At 38.7% G+C, this 24,070-nt stretch overlaps 3 protein-coding genes across 6 annotated transcripts in view; 1 reads left to right on the forward strand and 2 right to left on the reverse strand.

The window, feature by feature from the left end:
• The window catches only part of LOC126870994 (transcription factor cwo), a 38,202-nt gene extending 27,178 nt beyond the window's left edge, over nucleotides 1-11,024 (reverse strand). Inside the window, exon 1 of the mRNA XM_050629307.1 lies at nucleotides 9,047-11,024. Within this exon, the coding sequence (XP_050485264.1) occupies nucleotides 9,047-9,111 (65 nt within the window). The 5' untranslated portion in view covers nucleotides 9,112-11,024. The remainder of the gene's footprint in view (nucleotides 1-9,046) is intronic.
• Nucleotides 1-24,070, forward strand: part of LOC126871001 (eukaryotic translation initiation factor 3 subunit G) — a 41,682-nt gene that overhangs the window by 15,767 nt on the left and 1,845 nt on the right. The window contains exon 1 of one of the 2 annotated variants that reach the window (XM_050629326.1): nucleotides 22,019-22,075. The exons of the other annotated variant lie outside the window; for it this stretch is intronic. The gene's annotated coding sequence lies outside the window, so the exon portion shown is untranslated. Of the gene's footprint in view, nucleotides 1-22,018; nucleotides 22,076-24,070 lie in introns of those variants that run through there. 2 annotated transcript variants of the gene reach the window in all.
• On the reverse strand, nucleotides 9,561-24,058 carry LOC126870982 (calcium homeostasis endoplasmic reticulum protein). 3 transcript variants are annotated; one of them, XM_050629276.1, is made up of 10 exons: nucleotides 23,891-24,058; nucleotides 23,205-23,375; nucleotides 21,936-22,602; nucleotides 21,791-21,862; nucleotides 21,188-21,584; nucleotides 20,709-21,112; nucleotides 20,255-20,620; nucleotides 13,210-20,085; nucleotides 13,055-13,109; nucleotides 9,561-9,693 (listed from the first exon to the last, which is right to left on the reverse strand). In XM_050629276.1, the coding sequence occupies exons 1-8, from the start codon at nucleotides 23,907-23,909 to the stop codon at nucleotides 19,791-19,793; spliced, it is 2,391 nt and encodes a 796-aa protein (XP_050485233.1). In that variant the 5' UTR covers nucleotides 23,910-24,058; the 3' UTR covers nucleotides 9,561-9,693; nucleotides 13,055-13,109; nucleotides 13,210-19,790. The 3 variants fall into 3 exon arrangements, with proteins under 3 accessions (XP_050485233.1, XP_050485232.1, XP_050485234.1); XM_050629275.1 differs by having other exon boundaries at nucleotides 13,055-20,085; XM_050629277.1 differs by lacking the exons at nucleotides 9,561-9,693; nucleotides 13,055-13,109; nucleotides 23,891-24,058 and having other exon boundaries at nucleotides 19,092-20,085; nucleotides 21,936-22,540; nucleotides 23,205-23,350.

Consider the following 24,070-nt stretch of genomic DNA (forward strand, 5'->3'; position numbering starts at 1 on the left):
GCACTGCGTCTTCGCCTTGCTGCCGTGAACAACTCGACGGAGACCAGTTGACGTAGGTCCTTTCCGTTCGTGAAAACTAGAAGCCACGTTGTTATTCTGCGTAGAATCTCGAAACGAAGGTGCTACGAAAGCTGTCTACGAAAGCTGAAGCTGTAAGCTTGCGCTATTAGTTAACGTGGATGACTCGTACATGCGATACGATCGAATCCTCTCGTAGAGCTTGAGAAATCTCGATGCTTGAGTTTTTCCTCTGTGCAAACGTAATACTTATGATCGTAATACGTTTCAAAAATGTATTGGATATATTGAAGTAAACGATAGTATTACGTTTCATTTCAGATTTTTATATAACCTAGGAAAAGAGTTTTTAACTTTATAAATAAAATCAGGAACCACTCGTGACGCTAATAAAAAGCTGATATTTTTCCCTTGCGACTAAAATTTATGATGTGATATATTACCAATAACCGATCGTACATAACTCGCTATATAATTTAACGTTAGTCTTCGATTAAAGCGACTGTTAGTTAATAACTGTAATTTTCTCTGTAAGTACGTCCATCTTTCCATCCAAATTTTATGATACCATAACTCGACTACTTTTCCTCTTTCTCGATATTAAAAGAATCTGAGACGTAACTACAGGCTTTTATCTTTCGTCGCTATATTCGAGAACCTATAAAGACTTCGCGCTAACGATAGATACGATCGTTGATCGAAATAAGGCAAACTATAAAATTCCTCGAAACGATTCCATGCCTCGTACGCCCACTTATCGTCACGTGTAACGATTTCTTTTTCACCTCTCACATTTTTACAAACCAGTTCTCAAACCGGAAATCGACTAATCTGACGTAGTCTCATCATTCTGAATAATACAGTTATTGTTACACGTAAGATACGTTATATCTGTAATTACATATATAAATACAATTTTCCGTAAAAATATCTAATATATATACGTTACATATTTCTCGATAAATTCTGAAAATATCCGAGCGATACATCGAGCAACTAGTTCACGAATAAGTAATGGAAATCGAGGATTAATAAACGATGATCGGACTTGCGAGGAATGACTTCATTCGTGCAGCACACTGCACACGAGTACAGAGCAGCTCGTTATCCCACGAGCAACGGCCACGGACTACATTTCATAATTCTACAAATAGTTTCACTGGTGCAGTTAAATCTGTTCGTGTCGACCTCGATTTCTCGGGCTGAACCTTGACTCGATACGACCGTGGTCCAAAATGTCGAAAACGTCGAGTATCGAGAGAAAAACGACTCACTGAAAATCACTGTGACGTAGTAACCACCGTACCAATGAACTAACCCCATCAAGAATGCTCGATTCTCTTTTTAACCAAATTTTTTCTTGACTATATAATAATACATTTTCTTTTTCTTAACTCTGATACTATATTTTATGTTTCTAATACGACAAGACACAAAAATTGGCGATGAAGTAAAGGCAAACATTTTCAGAAATACGCGTGTCGTGAGACGAGCGTCAAGAGCGTCAAACTGTCTTATACAACCACTTTTTCATCGTACCAGAAGCAGCTGACAAATAAAATTCATTCTGTAACATTTACACGTATAATTGATAAACTGACTATCTCTAGCGAGTGAACGTCGAAGATCATCAAACAGTAAACTCGCTTGTTTATCTCTTCACGTTCTCCTGTGTTACAACAATTCGAAGTTTTTCACAATGAATCATCTCCAGCGACGAGGCCTAATCAAATCGCTGTACTATTTTCCACGCCCGTCTGTACACGTGCACGCGCATTCATCAGCCACAGAAGCCAGTCTACGACTCTCGTACTATACGAACGCGCATGTATGAAAACGCACACGGTCGATCGGCGCTGGAACAGCCAAGGTAACTCTCACTTTTTCTCCAACGACACTGAACATCCCCCGGGCACGTCGCCATAGCGATTACGCCGACCACGATCGACCAATTGCCAGTAAAAAGAAATTAACGACTCGTCGTTAATGGGACGGAATTTTCATAAAAGAAAGAAAGAATAGTAACGCGAAAGGCGCTCGTTACACCTTATCGCGACACTTATATCGCTTTATCGTCGAAATTTTCCGCCCGTCCTTTACAATTGCTCCGATGTTTTATCTTCGCTGATGAAAACGCGAAACACGCTCCAACGAGAATAAGAAAGCAACGATCGTACGACAGCTAGAAGTATTTAGGTTTCGTTAATTCTTTGAGTAATCCTGTCTGTTGGAAACTTGCTCGTTGTAAAGCAGTTACTCACGGATTTGCCAGTCTATCGGGGTTATTACGCTTGTAATATTTTCTCTTGTAAATATTACAGATATGATTTTTTTCTATGGATATCGTAAGATTTGATTATCGGGACAAGCGTAACAGGTTAAAGTTCGTTTTAGGGTAGCAAAAATTTTTGTCCATATTTTCTGATAGTGGGTACTCCAGGAGTGGCATTGAATTTAAATCAAACTTGATAAATCTCATTTACCGACTCGAGCGTAATTCTGATCTAATCCAAATCTAACGTGATCTAGTGGAAATCTAACCGAAAACTTCAGTTATCTATAGACGTGTCTTCGAACGTGTCTTGATTTGATCACGAAGGTCGACTAACTATAGAAGGAGCTATTTTTCATCGTTTATCGCAAAAGAGGAAGTTGTTAACAGGCAGATTAACGCGTGACAAACGTCCAAGCCTTTTCGTTAACCATCGTTTAACGAGGAAAGATGAAAGACGGATGACTATTATGCGATTATTATATATTACGAGTCTCGCGTGAAATACGCTACTAGTCACGAGGTTACGATCACTCGCTATGTTAATGGGTTTCGAAATACCGCGAATAAACATCCTTAATTAGTGTATGACTGCGTTGAAACTTGATTAAATGACTGATTGTCTGCTGGTTGATGTAAGAGAGCTGAGAAAATAATAAACCATGCATCCGCTGACTGAAACTAATTACGTTTCGGACGAATATTTTAAACAGCGCTAAAGCAAGAAACTTTGTGAACTTGCGATTATGTAAGTTTATATCGAAGAAAATAGGCAAACAATTAATAGAGAAACTGCTAGATAAAACGAATAACAAGCGTAAGTAAATTCAGAGGGCTGATGTGGCAGTAGAAACGGACTGCACGATCAGACATCGATCTGCACAATCTCGCAGTTGCGATTCCTTTGATAGACATCAGACTGCTGACATTTGCCGTGCAAATAAAGAACGAACGTTTACGGAATAAAGAAATTGCAAGAGGACGTAAAAACTGGTCCGCAAATGGAAAATTTTTAACGCATCAAACGATCGCATCGTAAAGTAATAAATTCGCAGCGATGACGAAACGACGCAACGTTAACCCGCGACGTCGCCAAAGGAAAAACACGCGACCCATGTTTCTTGCTTTCTTTCGATAATTATTATACGCTGCTGTGTAAATGGATGCTTAAGCAAGAAAATAAACAAAACGATTCCTAATGCTCAAACACCATCTTCTTCGTTCTGCGTATATCTTCAACGAGTACCGTTATAAGATAACTTGTAGGAACAAAATTGTCGCTTGTAGGAACAAAATCAACGTAACCAAACTGTGGCTCGCACGTTGATCAATCGAACCTGGGAAAGGTAAACACCAATCGATCGGTGCCTCCTAGTTGCGAGTTCTTGGTTCGCACGCGTGCACACACGCGACTGCTCGAAGGATCCGATGAGAAAGGTTGCTGACGATGCACGACCGAATTTCGCCAACATTCACTGTTACCAATCTACGGATATATATCGTGTCGATAATAATAAAAATACGATCGAAGCTCGAAGAAGCAGAAATAAAGCAGAAAAGTAATACTAGAAATTTAAAGTGCGCATTATCCTTTTAGAAATAGCTCTTATAATAACGTCATAACGTGTAACAGTCACGAAGAATAAATTCGCGATTAAATTACATCTTGTGAAAGATAAGCAAGTGTCCGGATACTTTTGAACAGCAGTGTATGTCGAAGTATGTTGGAGGACCTTCGCATCGATCCACGATAAGCTACACCGCGAACGAAGAAAATATCTGTGTCAAGATGCTAGTGAAATAGAAGCACGAGATCGGAGCGACGTTTTACGCGCAACTGAAGAAACGAGATGGAGAACGAGAGACACGTTAATTGCATTGAATGTAACGACGGTTATTGTCGGTCTGGTTGACGCCGCTGCCTCGTGCGACCATAATTTATCGCTGATCGATGCAATTCCCTTCTCCGTTGTATCGACCTCCATACGTATGCTGCTATTGTTCGAGGATGCAGGTGCCTTGCGCTTTTCATCGCTACATTCCAAGAAACTCGCGTTAACCCATAATCGACAAGGTGGAGTCTACAAGAAACCTGGCAATTTTCCTTTTTTTTTTTTTTTTTTTGTGGAGATAGGAAAATGCAAACAATTGGAGCGGTGAGCGGTATACATAGCCCATTTGGTCTACTGTTTGCTCCAGATTTTTCAATATATGTCACCAATTATGAATTTCAGAGAAAAGAAAAAAGTGGACTGATCGAAGAAAATTCGAAAATTCTGTCGCGATCTTCTTACGCGATCGACGTGATCTGTGGAGTCTCCGATCTTTTCGAATGCGAAGGAGGTGAATTAGGAAGCTTATGGGAAATGGCACGCATGTGCGGCTACAACGTTACTAGAATAAATATAGAGCATCTGCGAACATTTTAACGATCGAATCGATATTGCTGATCTATGTTTTCGAATTGCCGCAAAACGGAAAGGCAACGCGTGCCTAACGTGACGGAAAGCAGAGGAACGCGGCCGTGCAACTGGTTTCCTACGTATCACGGAAAACGAGGAGAAGACCCTTCGCCATTTCGAGGGAATTTTGTTCGATAAAAGCAAATCCATTCAAAGCGAACGCTGCTTTAATACGTTTCATCTTTTTCGCGATATTTTATGACGTAATTTTTTTGCGTTAATAATTTCCGTTTTTAGCATTGTAGTTATAAACAGAAGCGTTTAGGGATTAGTGACATATTTTTCTATCGCAATCTCTTTCTTGTCCTGGATCCTATAATCTTATGAAGTTTAAAGAAATTCAAGCATTTATAGCAATCAAGGAAATTGTTTGTCTTTAATTTGTACAGAGGTCTTCTATAAAGTGTCTATTATTGCATATACGTGCTTTTTTTTTATTAAATTACTTTCTTCGCGTTTTCCAACAGACGATGGATTTTATGAATTATTTACTTGGTCTTTATTAAGTTAACTTTAATTGGAATTGTTGTGATTGTTCGATCGTTCAAAGTATTTTGATTAATTTCAATGAAATTACTAGTATTTTTATTGAATATATGGAAAAACTGTTTCGTGCTTTGGGATATATATGTATCGCATTGGTGAAATAGTGTAAAACGAATCTGGGTAAAATGACTCAGTTGGGAAAATGTCAGCCTTATCAGGTACTCGAAGAAATCGGATTTGCTTCTGTTTACGCAAGTGCCAATCAAGTGTGAAATAAATATAAAATAGAGGAAAGTTTTTTTGAAAATACCACGGTGATCAATCAGTCTGAGATTGTTAATTACGAAATTATACAAAAATAATGCAAAATTGGATTTCACAATTGACTCGGTAATCGTTTAATCGCGATACTAAGCCATTTTAAAACTCCTAATTTCTATCCCATAAAATTATAGGAAAATAATTTATAAAGTGCCATCTATTTTTTCGCATTTTTAATTTGGGGAAAAGATTCATTGGCAAATGATTAAAACGTGTATAGGACATACAAACTAATTACAATCTAATCATTGCGAAAATGCACCAAGGTATTCACCTTACTTGCATAGAAATCTATTCACTTGGTTACACGTAATATGTGTATAACACAATTTCTAAGGTATGTACATATATACTTACAATTAGAAAATAGCAGTTACCAATAGTGCAATCATTCAAGTTCCAGATAGTAAAACAAAAAATAGTTTATTTACAGACAGATACTGCATTTATTCCTACTTCATTTTATCTCCGACGTTTCATACCTTGGTAGAATGAATATGTAAGTATATGTATTCAAACACGCTATGCAGCAAATGTTATATCTAGATATATTAGGAAATACACTTGCGCTGCCAAATGACACTAGGCATTTAAACATACGATGCATCGCTTTGTCAAGGACTACGGTATCGAATAAAATATCAATTAATTCCGGTTGACTCTAGTACTTCAGTTAGCAAGATTTTCAATTTAATTAAGAACAATCATTTAAAAAAAACTCTCGCTAACATGACGTTTTTCTTTCACGGATAATTACAACCAATCATTTCCGACTAATTTGATTATAATTTTGCTAGCTCCATCATGCACGAAATACGTATTTTGTAATTTCCGATAAGACGTGAAAGCAGCAGAGCATCTAAAAACACACATCCGTTTTGCGGAAATTACCACTATCTTGGATACTTGCTCAACCCTACAAACCGCAATGCGTATATATGGTATCCCCGAAATTCTTGAGTACGTAATATACGCCCACTCGTAGCATTCTCGAGCGAACGTATTTACGTTAGTTTCCATGACGCGGTCGTTTACTCAGATTGCGTCAATTAACGTGATCCTCTGTGGCGCAAAATCCGAAGGTGTCACTGTCACAATGGCTGTTCGTTTCTGAGCCATCTATAACGCGGCCTTGCATTATAAGACCACGGTCTTATCTACAGGTATGCTCGATAAAAACTTCGACTTACTCCTCCTTCAAAATTGTCGATTAATCAAAGCAAATCTTATACACAAGTGGTGTATTATATTTATGCAGTTTCTGTTCATTGTCACGAAAATTGAGACAACGGTAAGATATTCGAGTCGCCTTCAACGTCTTAAAATTGAACCGAGTTTGATGAATTACACAGTAAATAATTTGGCTTGACTCAAACAATCCTAGTTAACCCTATACAAATTCTCACGGGCTGAAATTCGATGCCACGACGTCGTTATTCCAAAAGATCTAAAAAAACGATGATCTCATCGTGTGCCTTACGAGAAGTGACATTAGATCGATCGTTTCGAATCACGTCGTTCACCATATCGCACTGGCTGTACCTTAAATTGTCGATCCCGAGAAACGATGAAATCGATGCAACTCCGAACGCAGATAAAAATAAGAAAAAGAGAGGAATGGTTCGATTTCCAAGTTAAATTCGACGAGCACAGCGAGCGAATGCGGGACGGAATACGCACAGCACACGTTCACGCGTTGTATAGACGGTGCTCAAATAAATCCGTGCGGATCGATCTGCAGTGTCAATGCCCGATGCGACGGTTCAAGCGGCCAAGATGCGAAACCGTGTTCTATAGCGTGGCCCGAAGAAATTGCCCGGTTGCTGCGAGCGCCGTCAGCGCGCCCCTCAACGCCTTGATATATACACCGTGTGTCCAACTCTCCAGTCTATTCTCGATCTCGCACAAGTGTTTATGACTGACCGACCGTGCTGACACACTCGTGAAAGTCACTCGTTACGAGCGACGTGAATACGCGTAAACGTCACTTTCCTTGACGATAGAAGCCACGAATATCAATGTAACACGCCCATTAATGTAATATGACCAGGACATTTTTTTTCAATTTCTTCCTTCGACGATAAAGTAGGATATGATAAAAATGAAAACGTCAAGTGATCTGTACATATTCCTTTCTCTTATGCAGCATAAAAGATGTGATTTATAATCGCTCCGTAAATGGCGCTAGCGTTAATTGGTCTCGATTTCTTGCGCGCAGGATCGAGCATTATAGGTTACTTCGAATACTTATAGATTATAATCACGGACGAACTGTAGTTAAGTCGTAATTACTTTTGGATCACGTTTGATGAACGATTTTCAATTCACTGCACGTCGCTCTATTCACGGATTCTTGAATAGACTTCTTAGATAACTCGTTGAATTCACAGCGATTCGATCGATCGACCAGTCCCACGCGGTTACGTATACAACTCGTGATATCTATATTCCCGTTTATTAATTGACATCAACGATAGCACCGATTCTTCGGTATTTATCTTATCTCTAGCGCGGCCATGAATTTTTTGACAACGCGTGGACCTTCAAGACGGTTCCACTCGTATCAGCAACCGTCTAATTATTTATCAATATGATATAGGACCTGGGGGAAGAACGTCGAACAAGAGAGGCCAAGCGAGGGGGAAGGGACAGTGTCAAAATCGAACACCTGTACATTCGTGATAACGAGGCATGTAGTTTTCCGTATTGCCAAGGAATATATTGGTTTATGGTAATCTGTTCTACGAATCAATCGAGTTTTACTTGTAACCGCATCAATATAATTGTATGATATAAATAGCATTAAAAGACTTGCGAAATTAGTCCTAGATGACTCAATTAACTCGAACAGAATTACCTAGTACATGAATAGTTGTTTTAAACGTGATTGCTCGAAACCGATCTAGAAACGTAACAGCGGCGATCTCAGTTTACGCTCACACTTGCATAGTCCGTAAATCAAATGTTGTAATTCGATGAAACAAATTTTCAGAAAAATCTTTACGTTACGACATAACGTTATTCCGTGTGATCGGTTGTTTTGAACTGTTCCGCGTGTATACAGGTAAGCACGATAACGAAGCTTATATACCTGTACGAACACGAGTCACGCGAACATTGGCTCACCCTGTTTAACGAGAGTTCTCGACGTAGCTTGTAGTAAATCTGTGTAAATATTTTTGGATGGTATTAGACTGAATAATGCCGGCAAGGTCGACAGCGTGGAACGTTCCTCTGGCGTTGAGAAAGAATCTAGAATGCAGCGGTGATTCATGTCGCGTGTGAGCGCTTTATAACTATAACGCACTATTGTACGATCAAAACGATACCAGTATGCAGAAATAATCATAATTCGTTTTTTAATACTCGAAGATTATAGTTGTTTTAAGCTAATATCAGTTATATGCGAGATTTCGAATACCTTTTCTGTGACAAAAGTAGAAAATTATAGAAATGTTTAATTGTTAATAATTATTTAAACGCCTACCTCTCGTATTTTACTTGCATAGAATGAGCGGAGTTGTCCTCCCAGTAATTCTGTGTCTCCATCATCTTGCCGCATAGAATCGTTTCCAATACACAACACGATCACTTCCGATTTCTAGTCGTTGTCACTCCTTTCGTTACGTTTCTTCTATTGTCTTCGACTTTCTTCCACTGTTCTCTTTCAATCTGACTCCGTTTGCACACAGTTTCTTCCTTTGAATTCACGTTCGTAACACGCAAGTTAGGCAGTTAGAAGCAGCTCGCCGTAATTTAGCGCGAAATTTAACGAAACGCACAAAACGTGTTTACACCGACCGCGAAATTACGTATACATAACCTGTACCCACAAAAAAAGTCAAGTCCTCTTTAAACCGATGGCTTCTTGATCGATAGTGCGCACCCGACGACTAGGTTAGGTTCGCCTCCACAAACTCACTGACACACTCGAAACGACACGACGGACCAGGAGGCCGGTACTTGGGAATCGCCCACGTCTTTCCGTCCAGTCACACTCACCGATATATCTGTACTGGCGCCCTCTTCTTTTCTTCTCTGTCTTCCTTCCTACTTCCCGATTTCTTTTTTTAGAGCCGATGATCGTAGATCGATCTCTCACTCCGTCTTTCTCTTTCTCTCTACTGTGACATCCTATAAGCGTAGCAACAGAAATTTTTAAACTTTGTTTTGTTATCCGTTTTGAATCGTTTCCGCTCGAATAGGCGATAACGAGAGCAAAAAGAAGAAACACGACTCGATCTTAAGACATAAATGTGAACGACGATAAGGCCGTTGACTCGTTCGGCCGCGAAATTCCGCGATATACTAACTGGCAGGGCCGTAAGAATTGAACAGGTCGCGCGCTCGCTTTGCGCGTCACGGTATTCGGCAACCTATAGGTACGCTTCTTTTGGTGCGTACGCATGCACTTTACGAATTTCACGTGGCAGTGGTTGGCGGCGCTCGAGATGTGCTCTGGACCAATGATTACGTTACATGCACGATTGAATTCTCGATCAATCGTATGCACTCTATCGACGCGATTTCTCGTACCATATAGATTCGTGATTTTGGAATTCTCTACAATGACAGGAATAAAAAGAACGTTGTTCAAATAGTTTCGTATCGCTCGCGTATATAAACGCGTGTCGTCTCCTTAGCAGGCTACACTACGCGTATAATGCGCGGCCCTGTTCGATTCTCGCGATGGTCCTCGCCACGCAGACCACTGGTGGGAGCGATCCAGAACCATCTCAGGCACGGAACCATCGATCCCGGAGCCATGCAACTCGAGGTCTAATGTAAATCGACCGGTATCTATTCGCTCGATATCATTCGATATCTTATATCGTCAAAATCTTCGTTCCCCTTATCGGACTAATTCCGCCGTGTTGAAATACAATAGATATAGATAGGAACCGAACAATTGTTACGTAGCTTGATATTTTTTTTATAATCTACGATATCTTTCAGCGAGGGTAACGTGTCGATCCAGTGTGCGTTTACGAGTTCTGTGAAATGTTCCGATAAGACAATTTGTTGTTAATACATCACGTGTTGATAGTATTACGTATGGATCGATATGGTGATCTCGAAATAGCCTTAGCGATACGCATGCCGGTATATTGTACAAAAACAAAAACAAAAAAAGCTAATCTATACCTAGGCAATCGTTCGTTTTTCTCTTGTTTTTCTCATCTAAACAATCATTATTACTATACATTACTTGACGATTTGATACGAAGGTTCCACCCTTGGATTATAGAATTTCGATAACCTAACGCAAATTTACAACCATAAATCGATACATGATTAAACGATAAATCATTTTGTTGCGTCAATATGTACTACTGTTTGTCACGGTATAAACATAAACAAGCAAACGCTCACGTGATTCTCGCATTACGAATACGTATATACAATAAGTACGATATATCCTTTGGACGCATCAAAAATTTAAGGACCACAAATTTCCGTCGCAGACAATGAAAACGAATTACCTCAATGACGAACGACGCGCAGATAAGATTCTTGTGCGTCTCTCGAAGCACTACAGAACACGATATATCAAGCGTGTAAATTTAACGTCGCCTGATACCGTGTCACGAAGTCGACTAAATTTCTCGAGCGTATACTTTCGCCCTTCCATTTCGCTGGAATCTCGTCGATACGATTCAACGATACCCGTTGAGGAGAAACCGACTATTTTTCTTTTTTTCTTTCTTTAACGTGGCTAAGGATCGCTGGCGCGTCACGTAACTCGATGATGCAAATCCGCGTTCGTTCGCCATTCGGACAAGGCAGAGGCGCTAGTATTGCGAGGGTGAGTAATGGTAAGGTATAGAAAGGAAGGAAAAATAGTGACTTTCCAGGTGAAAGTTTTCGACGAAGAGGGTGAAGTGGGGACTTGAGACGTTACTGATCAACGAGAGGAGTGGGAAATGCTTGGAGGGGCGCAGAAGGTGAGGAACGTTCGTTGGGACGTACAGTCGAACGAAGAGAGGGATAAGCAGTTACCACGCTATGTGACACGTGCGCGTGACGTCACGGGGCCGGTCACGCGAGCACCGTGTGCTCCCGGTCACGTGTCCTGTCACGCGCTCGCTCCATCCCTCTTTCCCCCGACTGCCGCCGCGGCTCTCTTCAACGACTGCATCCCTTCCTCCACGGGACTATCGACCGTCTCTCTCGTCATCTTTTATTGCACTCTGGTTCTCCTTGTTCGTTCTCAATCACTGTCTACGTGCCGGTGCTGTGAGTTCACTCTTTCTTCCTTCCTCCGATTCGGATCGGAGCGGAGTACAGTATGAGACCGCAGACTCAACGGGTATTCAGGCTCCGCCGCGTCGTGACACGAGGACACGCGGTAATGATACTTCTCGTTGTCGCGCGATTCGACGATATGTTTATACCTGCACGCCGTTTGCGTGGACTGCGGATCGTTCACGCACACGATGCAACGTGCCGTATCCTCCCGGACGTTCGTTGCATCCGTTTTAATCAACGGATTAAATTTTAATTATTCAGCATCCGCGCTGCTGCTTCACGTGAATTCGAACGCCGAGCTTGCGTTGCAGGAATTGGGTTATCGGAGCATGTTTGCCGAAAAATGTATTGGAAACAAAGAAGGATCTAGAATGCATATATGCACACGTTATGATTTCAATTACGGTGGAACTTCGTTTAGACGACGGCATTTATTTCAACGAAATTTTAGTTATTGTCCGATTAAACGAACTTTCGTTTACTAATTGAACTAATTGAATCCATTTATTCGAACGTGAGTTTCTGCTACGTAAACGCGAAATCACAGCTGGTAGGGAAAATAGTGAGCTCCCATTATATAAACCGCTTGCCTCTCGTAGGTCAACATAAAGAAGGTCTACTGTATATTTATAATCGAGCTTTCGAAACAAACGATAAGTTCATCGTAAAAAATACCGTGACTCTATGGGCATGATTAAGGAAATCGATGTTTCACGCGTACGCTACCATTATCGTAACGATTTGAAAACGTACTGTTTGCGACCAATTTGACACTGTGCACGTCTTTTTAAATAAAACATGCGAGGCGATAATTGACAATGTGACAACCTTTGCAAATAAGGTCGTCGCACGTCTCTAATGAATAATGTGATATAAACGAAGCGGGAAAACCAGAAACGGTGTAGCATTTGGCCGATTTAACTGTGAAGTTAAACGATTTTAATCTCGCTCATAACGCTTGTTCTAGACGACATACTTTTCTACTTTTACAGGTCACCTGTGGAATCCAGATCTCGCTTCTGTTACACGTACAAATATACACACGCGATCGAACACGTCGCGTGGGCAATTATTTTCATTGGTCGATCGCGCGACTGCGTTGCAACTAAAAAGAAATTACGATAACGCGCGGAAAGAATGTAATTAACGATGCGTTTTTGCCACCGGGATTACGCATTACGAAACACTTTTATGACGTCGAACGTGGAACGTCTACAGACGGACTAGAAAGTATAAGCACTTGTACTTATGTAAACGGTGGCCTGCTGGTGGACAAGAAATTCCAAGACGAACGAGGCAGTCTGCAAACAAAGGAAACATCAACGGTGTTCGTATTAAATTTCTCTGATTAATTGTAGGCAATAAGCAATACCGTGAAAAATATTAACTTAGGATACTGACCATATTCGACAATGTCCGATAATGTTGATAATGCTGGATCAAACGATCTTACGATATTCGACGTACGATGTATTCGGTTTAAATATTCATATTACCAAGATAGTGAAGATTTTGGCTCGTTCTCCCTTTAAAGCGGCTACGAACTTGACGTATGCACGAGTACGCGCGTAACACGACCGATTCGAAAATAGGCGTTTTATTTTCTGCACGGCTCAGGAGAAAATAAACGCAATCTGTGGCGACTCCGAGCTATTCTTGATCTGGTACACCATTACGTGTCCCGTGTCATGCATTAATCGGTTTGGTCTTCGTACTCGTTCCAAAACCAAATTATTGAACCTAATGCTCATCAATTGACCGTAACGTATGGTCTGCGATATTTTGGTACTCGAACGGTTCGTCACAGATAGGCCCGATAGGGCGTCGTTATCGTGGACGGATCTTTAACCTTTGATTCCGGATTCTACTACAAGACGGAGCAATTTAAATTCCTTCTAGAGCACTCGACGATTCCTCTTTGAGCTGGAATTAAATTATGCATCGTTCAAACGGTGACCATGTCTCAACTGTGATGCCTACGTGACTTTTAGATAAAACGGCCAGCTTGGTGAACACACGTCGATGAATATTCAACGATGTTTGCAGCTTTTTCACAAACACGGTGTATTACGATTACTTTCGTACCTTGTAGTCATTCTTCTAATATCTACGACAATGTATCTCGAATGAATCTTCTAAATTTTTATGAATGAAGTACGTCACCTGTGTTCCTCTGTCACTCCGTGTCAATTTTGACGTAGTGTTTCAAGACCACGCAATCCGCATTACGTAAAATCGAAGAACGTTGAATTAGTAATGACGCGACAAAGTGAAATTGATGTGGCCACGGTTTTAGAACAACGATGAAAAAAAAAAAAAAAAAAAAGAGAGGAAAAGAAGAACGTTACACAAGGGTCGAGTGAGGGCACGTGAAAGTAATTACGTCACGGTGATTGCATCGTTGAATGCATCGAGGTGCTTCCCCTTGATTATCGCCTGAAAATCACGTTTCGCAGCAATGTTCGCTCGTTTGTCCTTGACAAATTAGAACATTCGCCTGGCCGACACATAATTACAGCCGGTTACGTTGCGTTTCCTTCTCGCCCTGGACAGCTTTCGATTCCCGTGAACAAATCCTGATAGGTCCGCGCGTTCCCAAGAAATAAACTTCGAACACGGCTTCGTACTTGAACCTGAAAATCCCACGAATGTTTCTCTCCTTTTTATAGTACGCAGCTCATCGGACAATGTATTTACGCTACGGTATCTCACGCTCCAATTTAATCTTCGCGATACGAATCAACGATTTGTCTGAAAGCACACGGGGAAACTACCAGCTGTGAACATTAACATATACGAGAATTAATTAAAAATAATTGTTGCAGAATTTCAATACGTTGATCGCTGTTATACGTATCCAAATATGGAGAATAGAAATATTCATCGATCAGCTTTGAACATTCATTTTGAAAAATCCTATACATATACTGCCAATGGTACATTGAATTCCTAATTCTGTAAAAACCAATAATTCCCAGCCAGCCTGTGTAAGTACGATATAGCGTTCCAGAAGGATACCATAACTTCGCTTGTGCTACATAACTCGCCTATCCTTCAGCTACCTCGATCGAAGTCGATAATTCTAAAAGAACGACATAGCGCGGGGACGCGATATTACACAATGGAAAAGTTACGTTATTTAAACAGATCCGTATGAAAGAGGTTGCATTTCCAAAGTCAAACGATTACACGGGAATCTGATGCAACCGCACGGTGTCGCATCGTTCGTAATTCGACGTGTATAATGGACTAACGTCCAAGAGATGTCATCGTGCACCGTATGCGCAAATAACCAGCTCTCTGTTCTACCGAGTGCGCGGTCGGACACATTGCGTGCACGTGTCGGTAAGGATAAACGCGTGGTCGAGCGCGTGACTCGACGGCCGAGGCGTGCCCTTCTCTTGATCACGTGGAATGCAACGCGGTACCTTCTCGTCGTCCTCGTTCCACTCGCGCGACTCCACGCGTTCTCTATCCTCGTCCGCGATCCTCTACCGGCACTGTTGCGAATGCACGCGGTTCTCTCTAATTCACGAGTCACGCTAACCCGTTTTCTCTGTCCGAGTCAACCGACACGCAGGTATGCCGATCACTGCACACGTTCATCGTGGCGTCTCTTTGCGTGCACCTTTCGGTCGCGAAAGGAGGAGGTGTCAAGCAATTGAAAAAAAAAAAAAAAAAGAATTGCAATGTATACACGAACAGATTGACCAAGTTTTCCTGCAAAATATAGGAATCAACATATAAAATTTTCAGTAATAAGATTGAGAAATGAGAGTTCGATTAATAACAAGTGTGATCAGGAATGTTCTATTTTATTTGAACAACTAACTTATGGTTGGATCAAGTTACACGATATAAATGAAAGTTTTTATTCTGACGTTTCAGATATTCGTTATTTCATTCGAGTAATGTTTAGAATGTTCTATTTGCAAATAACGTGAATATGGGAAATGGCGGTAGTTTTTGGTATTTTTTAATAAATATATCGATCCAATTTGATATTTATTTTGTAATGGCGTGTTATTGAAATTCAGATAAAATTCCATAGCAGAGTAATTATTACCAAGACGAAGAGCTAATTATAACTCTGTTATCATAATACTAAGAATAGATTGTCTAGAATGTTGGTTTGAAATCAACGATGGGTGCTTGTTATCGATACCTACTTTATAAGGAAACCAACAGGCTGAGTGACTATTTAAAGCGAACCTTAGAGACGCACTTCCGGCCTAAATACGCGGCTCGAGTGCGAGATCCGGTTTCTGATTACTTTGAGGTCACCTGTTACCTGCGACAGATCGTGATTTATAGTTGACTTTCAAAAGGTAGTTACTGCTTGAGAATCGGTGAATTAATTATTGCAGAGTTGAATTATTTTCTTCGCGACTGTTGCTAGTATACGTCCTATTTATAAAATTTGCAAAAATACTCTTAACATTCGCTATAAGTAATTAAAATTAATAATATGGACAATTTATTCGCCATTTGTCGAACAAATGTAAAAATGGCACAAGGTTGATGATACCAATAACACGGGCAATTCGTGTCTAAAAATGTTTATATATTCATGTTCCTGTAAGTTTGAGAATATTTCGATCGTTCAGTGAAACTTTTATTTCATTCTATTCGACGTTACCATAACTTCAGTAGACTGTTATTATGTTCATCGTACAACATAGAAGAATGCCGCAATCTGTTGTGATCGAGCGACGAAACTGCGATATGTCTTTATATGGAACCCTGAACGTAACAGGTCCAAGGAGAGTCGTTCTAATTTGACAACGTCCGTGAAAACCTTGACAAATGAGGGTAAAATGATACGTGGCACCTACTACATGCAGTCAGTAATACGAGACTCATTTTACTCGCATACAAATTCTTTTTCGTCGTTTAGAATGGCGTCACACGAAGTGCTATGATCTTATTATGTATTGATTAGATTTTTTCTTACCTTTTTTACTTTTATGTCTTAACAGAACAGAGTTGATATCAGAATGTGTAATTTTATAACTTGTTAACTTCGTTATTGTTACTACACTGCAGATACAAAACACTGTTTCGAAAATTTAAATTCTATCCAATACGTAAAAGTTTATCAATAATATTATCGATGTCTACACATTACAATCCGTGTCGCAAAATTAAATGCTCATTTCATGAATGGAGCGAATATTCGAAAGGTCATGTTTTTCATTTTTCATTGGCATATTTAAAACGGAACAAACATAGATCAAATAAAATCATCAAAATATTAAAAATCTTACGTATGTGAAATATCGATCTAAAAATTACTAAAAATATACCTTTTTATCGTTGTATAACGCGAGGTATTTACGCATCAGTTTGGAAATCTGATGGTTTAAAAGGCAGCAAATTAAAACGAACGAAAAAGAATATCTTGTAAATGTATTAATCCATTCACTTTCCGATTTCTTTCGAAGAATATATGTAGTCGCGAATTTAAATATTATGTTTTAAGAATAACACTTCTGGAGTAAGCATGTACCAATGGTTACGTGCCACCGTCAAAATCGTTAACGTAATCTATTTTTTTATCTTCGCATATCCTCATACACATATTTATTCTTACATTTTCGGCCTCGATGTCACGTTTTGCTTAAACGTGTTGCATCAGTCGACCAACTTATACACATACGTACCGGTTTCCCACGAACGCAGTCGATTCTTTTAAATACAATCGTCTTTCGATTCGAGATAAGCAATCGATCGATCCACAAAAAACACGACTTTTTGGTGCCAATCTGTTGTTACGTATACACGATTATTGTAACGTGACATCATGCTTTGCGAAAGAGGTAGATCGTGTTTGGTTACACTGCAGTTATAAAACAATCCAATGTATATTTGGCGTCTGTATATTCTTTTTGAAATTATATATTTCGTTATCGATCACGCAAGCAAAGTACGTATATTACCATCGAGTGCATCGGCATGACTGCATCTCGAGACCGATACAATGATGCTATATTATATAAATTGTTCAGAAAAAAATATTCTCCCACAAACTATATTTCTCCACTTATTAATTTCATCCTGCCTTTTTTCTTTCTATTGTTTTAACTGTTGCATTTTATCATCGACCTTTGCCTTCGACGAAATTGACTTCCAAGGAGGCCGTTAATACTGCAGAATCATCGTCGAATTTAATGTTTACGATCTTTGGGAACCAAATTACTTATCTTTGGGACTTTCGACAAATATTATCGAACGATATTACGACTGTCATGATACACAGTATTTATGACAAAAAGAAAAAGAAATACTGAATAGAAATTAAGATGCTCAATAGATATTAAATGACCTTTCCAAATGTACAAACACCAACTTCTTGGTTGACACTTCGAAATCTGTTACGACGTAAATATTTTATTATATTTCTTTCGTATAGATTTCGTTCAATAAAAATATATCGCGTGATATATGTAAAAAGAATACTAAAATGAGAGTGAAGTTATAGAATAGCTATAGGAAAACGCACACATCTTTCCGGTGTTGTTTACGCCACCAAGTGTGTGGCTTCTGACTGTTATCGCTGTGAAACCGGTTTGACGTTGGATTTATATATTCGGTTCCAATATCGACTGCCACTAGGGGAGTTCAAGAAGGCAACTGACGATTAACAATGCCATCGGATGTCGGCTGTTCCTAGCCAGTTATCTTTTTATTTTTCTTTGAATCCGCGTGCACGTGACAGCTGATGATAAATCTACCAGTATAAAAAGTCTAAGAACATTATTATTCTGGAATATCTTTGAACCGATTAAATTAATTTTCTTTAACAACATCTACGATGATTTTCTGCAGAGTTTGTACGAGTGTACGTCAATAGCACGCCTCGAGGACGTGCTAACTCTAATTAAGAACATTTTTCCTCTCTTTTTCTCGTTCTTTCTACAATTCTTTTCTTCTACCATTATATTTAAACATAGAATGCTTATTCCTCGATTTTATCTTATGTATCGAATATAATCATTTATTAACTTACTAAATACAAGTACTTTTTTAGTTTCATATATTTTTTCTCATGTAAAGATGATTAGTGCACGATATTCTCTTATTCTCTTATATAGACATTCAGCGAATTAATTTATCGTTTCATATGGAAACAGAATGAATTTTTTTGCCGTGCAGAATACAATTACATAATATGTAATCTTGCATGTCATGTTCGTGATGATCATAAACCGTGCGATTGGTCAATATTGATTAATCGATCCTTTTGGTGTACTTAGTTATTATTTTAATCAAGATATCTCCAATTATCGATAGACAAACCATCTATTATTATTAACGGTAACCTTGCCGAAAATCGAATAGTTTTGTACATAATGTACAAAAGATACATAAAATTATATTTTTTCTTTTTGCGTTATGCACCATGCAAATTGAATTTAGTATGTAACAATCACTGCAAGTGTAACAGCAAACTTTCGTAACCCTTGTCTTATTTATAAACTGACAAGCAATTAAGTTCATAAACAATTGTTCATATTTTTCATCATTCACTCGTAGTATTTCTTTCAATTGGAAATATACAGATAAATGATTTGCGCCCACGAATGATCGACACAATATTCAGTCAATGCACTTTCTCTGTTTCTTTGAATTAAAAATATAAAATAATTGATTGTTACTTATAACAAGAATATACAACTCTATAACATATATATAAATGTACGTTGTAACTTTGTAATTTCAGTAATAAACAATTATCCTATAACGTTTATACAATGAAATAAGAGAATGGATATAAAACGTTGATTATCCTAATAGAGATTGAAAAAAATAAAAAGATTAAAATAAATCATTACACAAATTACATTGTAGGATTGTAGAACATTGATCATTGGAAATTTGTGTCGACTACGATTGTGAGAGCATGCGAATTCATACTGCATGCGATAATTATATTTCACCGAAAAGATTATAGACAAATTAATTATTTATCCTGATTAGATTCAGTCCCGTTCACCCCTTTCTTCGGCACGTTCTTCTGCTCTTGCTTTCATTCTAGTTATGAATGCTTGTCCCTTACTCTTTCTAAAGTTCTCATATGGATCATTTAAATTAATACCGACGCCTTTATATTGATCGTTTTTATCCCTAATTTCACCCCCCGATATTGGAGCTTCAATACCCTGTTCATTGGCACCAAGTCCCGCACCGCCCCAACCCATTTTTTTGAGCAACTGATGACCCTTGTTACTCTCATCGAGACTAATTTCTTGAGGAGCTTTACTGTAGGTTGATCCGCTGAAAGGAATTCATTCGTAGAAATCAGATATATATATATATATATATAAAATATATTATATATATATATAAATATATTATATATATTATATATATATAAATATATATAAAATATATATATAAAATCAGATATATAGAATATCTTTTTATACTAAGTACTAATACTTACAGGAAACTGGGTGGAGTTGGACTTCGATCTTGCCTGTCCATTCTCCTATCAGGACTTCGATCCTTGTTGCTATTTCTCCTCCTTCTGCTTCTGTTATTATGATTGCTATTTCGACTGTTACGTCTATGATTAGCAGCAGGAGATCTAGATCTGCTTCTACCTCTAGATCTTGAGCGTGATCTACTTCGCGATTTACTTCGATATCGTTTCTTTGGTGGACTAGGACTTTTGGATCTTGGCCTTAGAATTGGTGACGGCGATTTTGATTTTTGTCTTATACCAGCTGCTATATCTTCTTCTTTACGCTTACGCGCGGCATTCTTTGCTTTATAATACTCGTATAAACCTAATTTTTCCCACCCATCGCTATAATATGTAGATATTACAATTAAAAACTTCGCTCGATATTTCAAGCATAATTAGTTTGTGTATAATTTGCATTATATGCCTTTACCTGTCCCGTGGAGAATCATGGTTCGGTGGCGCATAGAATGCTTCTACAGCCGCTACTAGTCGTTCACTTGGAGGAGCAGGTGGTGGAAGCCTAATGGCTTCTGGATCCAAAGGTTTATATTCGGCATCTTCTAACTTAATTAGAGGTACCATCAAGCCAGCAGGAAGTTCGTAATAAGGCATACTGGGCATTAAATCTTCGACAGAGGGCTCGTGTATAACAGGTGGGGGGCCAAATCCAGGCGGTGGTTTTGAAAAATCTGGCAATGGAACATTTGAAAACGGTGGAGGTTCATTCCCGGGTGGTACACCCCATCCAGGTGGCGGTTGACTGAAATTTACATCTGTGCTTATTGGAGCAGGAGGACCGGAATGACTAGGTGGCAGAGACATATTTTGTTGGTTCTGTGAAGTATGAATTTCTATTATCGTTTGTCGAATACATGTATGTAATACATACAGGAAAGAAGATCAACTTACCAATTGCGGTGGTGGTGGAGGAGGAGCTTTTAATTGTTGATCAATTGCGATCTTTTGTTGCTCAATATTTTGAATTTGTCTCAAAGCATGTGTAACAAACGCTTGATGTTGTGCTTGATAATTATCAAAGGTTTGTTTCGTTGATGTAGTAATCGGTGTAATTGCGCTGGCATGTTGTTCAACCAAGTTAGCCTGATATTCAGACCAAGATGTGCTTGGCTGTTTCAATTTATCTATAATTCCTTCATCAAAGTAATTATTTTTTGACTCCCATAAACTTAATAGCTTATTTAATTTATTAAGTTGTTCTTCTGATGCAGCTAATGAAGTGTTACAGAACATGGGAACAACAACACTTTCCATTGCCTTGCGAAGATCCATAGATTTTTTTCTTGCACTAAAGAAGTTTGAAATTAAATATCGTGCACAACTATTTTTATGAAAGTTATCAAACTTTATTATAAATATTATATTTATACTGAAATTGAAGTGTTAAATTTTCCATTCACATTTAATTAGATAATGTAATTTAATTCAAATTTTTTACAAATGTTTTAAGATATAAGATCTGTTACTGTTTTTCCAAACAAATATCATACTTACCAATGATGTAGGACATCGTTGACCAGGTAGATAATATGGAGTTTATGACTAAAATTGGTTGCCTGAATGACTCTGAAAGAAACAATAAAAAATTAATTGATTTACTACTGTTAATAGTATATGGCTAAAGTCAAATATAACATACTTTTTCAACAAATGGTCTGCAACAACTTGATTGCTTTGTGGACTGATAGAATTTTGAAGTATCCAGGCTTTCCCTGCACTTATGCTATCTTTTGTGCAACTATCAATGATAGGTTGTAATACCGCATCAAATGCAGCAAGGTCTGTGTTTGTGCTTTGTGCACTGTTTTGTAAAGCTGTTTCTTGAGCTTGTCTCACAGCATCCTCAACCCTTCCTTGTTGTTGCGCCATCAATGCAGCATGTTGCGCAGCCAGATTTTGTTCTGATTGTCTAACTTGTTCCTGTAGCGTTGTCTGCTGTGACTGAAGATTTGCTAACTCATTTTGAAGCCATCCAGGAGGTCCGCCAATGTTAACCGGTTGAGTAACACCACCAATAGATGGATTCACACCTCCCATAGCACCAGGGACTGGTCCAATTGGTGGTCCTGCATTTCCTGGCCCTCCAATTTGTCCTAGTACTCCAGGTATAACTGGACCACCTTGATTTCCCACTGGTCCAATTCCCACAACTGGATTTAATCCATTGTTCTGAGTATTTAGGCCAGGTGCAAGATTGACGTTATTCAGTGGCTGTGCGACGGTAGCGGCTGTTTGCTGCTGCTGCTGCGAAACGTTTAAACGTGGGTCTGCATTTTGCATTGGATTTATTCCTTTTTGCTTTAAAACTGTAAACGAATGACGGTGGATTATTGTAAGATGTTTGATTCCTTCAATGGATATTGAAAAAGTATACAAATAGTCCAATTTCTGTTGAGTCTTATCTTCTACCAGTGCATAATAAAATTCTTGGCATTTATTAGAGAATTATATCGAAAATTCGGTAAGTCTTTTGGGAGCACTATATTCTTTCCCTGTTTTATATATTATATATATACATGTATTTTTTACTTTTTTTTTACAGTACTAGGGTATTACAGGGTATTATAGTGGGTTGCAGTTCCCACATAGATTGAAGCAATATATCAACAACGTAGTCCGTATTAGACAAGCTCCATTAAGAATCTTAAAACTACATCTTCTTAAAATCACCATTGCCAAGAAATAGAATATGTCTTTAGCTAAAGCATTCTGCTTAATAAATAGCAATCCCAAAATCTTGAAACGAAGTGCTCATATTCGATGAATAATAGTTTTGTATGTTCACTATGACGAATTCAGACCCTTTCACCCGTATCTCTTTTTCAAAGTCATTCCTTGTTCGTTGAATAAAGCATGGCCATTATGCTTCTCAATTGTTGTAGCTGTTAAGGGGCTGTATCCCACTTACTGGCTTGCTCTGTAGTCACTTTGTATTGATAGTAGTTGAAGTGCTCTCCACCGAACAGGAAACCAAATTTTGGGTTGTCCTTCTGCTTGTTTTTCGTCATCTGCTCAAACTCCGGTCCATTGCGAGCCACAAACTGAGCCAGTTTGTCTATGATGTTCCGTAACTCTGTATCTGGGTATTATACCAAAATAAACAGAATTAGTGCAATAACCTAACAATAATGAATTACTTATACAATTATTACAATATAAATGGCAATATTTAAATACAGTACTGAAATAGGATCTCTTATTTTTTTAAAGTACGCAGTCCTAAATCAGCCCATCGTAACCTGAAATATTGAATCTGTTTTGAAATTTATCACTTTGTGCACGTATCTACGGAGATTTGCCTGAGGATAATTTAATTCGTCGAGTGAATTGCTTTTTAATGGTAGCCTAATACGTTGCACAGGTTTACATAACCTACTATTTAGAATCTACATTTTGTCTTTTTTAAACGTATCTCATTATTTCCATTGCATGGAAACTCACAAATCCCCAATTCTGACTAACTAAAATGCTAAAATGATAGATCATAGACATTACGGTTAATAAAAAAGATGGAACGTTAATATGCTCGCCCGGAGTGGGAATGTGCAAGACCGCGCTTGGCCAAATCACCAAATCACAACATTCTTTTCTTACCTGCAGGTGCCTGGTCCATTATCACGATTACTCTTTTACTTTTACACCGAATTCGATCACGTTTGTTATTACTTTCGTTAACACTTTTCCGTACACGATTGTGGTACGGATCCGGAAAACATTATTTTTTCACAATGAACACGACAACGCTAGAAGTCGCCATTAATACTCGAGTATTCA

This window comes from Bombus huntii, chromosome 11, assembly GCF_024542735.1.
Source record: "Bombus huntii isolate Logan2020A chromosome 11, iyBomHunt1.1, whole genome shotgun sequence".
Lineage (NCBI taxonomy): Eukaryota > Metazoa > Arthropoda > Insecta > Hymenoptera > Apidae > Bombus > Bombus huntii.

What these genes read in the sequence shown, in the direction of transcription:
- LOC126870982 (XM_050629276.1), bottom strand. An exon ending in CATGATTCTCCACGGGACAG is followed by an intron (nt 20,621 to 20,708) that starts GTAAAGGCATAT and finishes TACATATTATAG; the next exon opens with CGATGGGTGGGAAAAATTAG. An exon ending in CCAACTCCACCCAGTTTCCT is followed by an intron (nt 20,086 to 20,254) that starts GTAAGTATTAGT and finishes AATTCCTTTCAG; the next exon opens with CGGATCAACCTACAGTAAAG.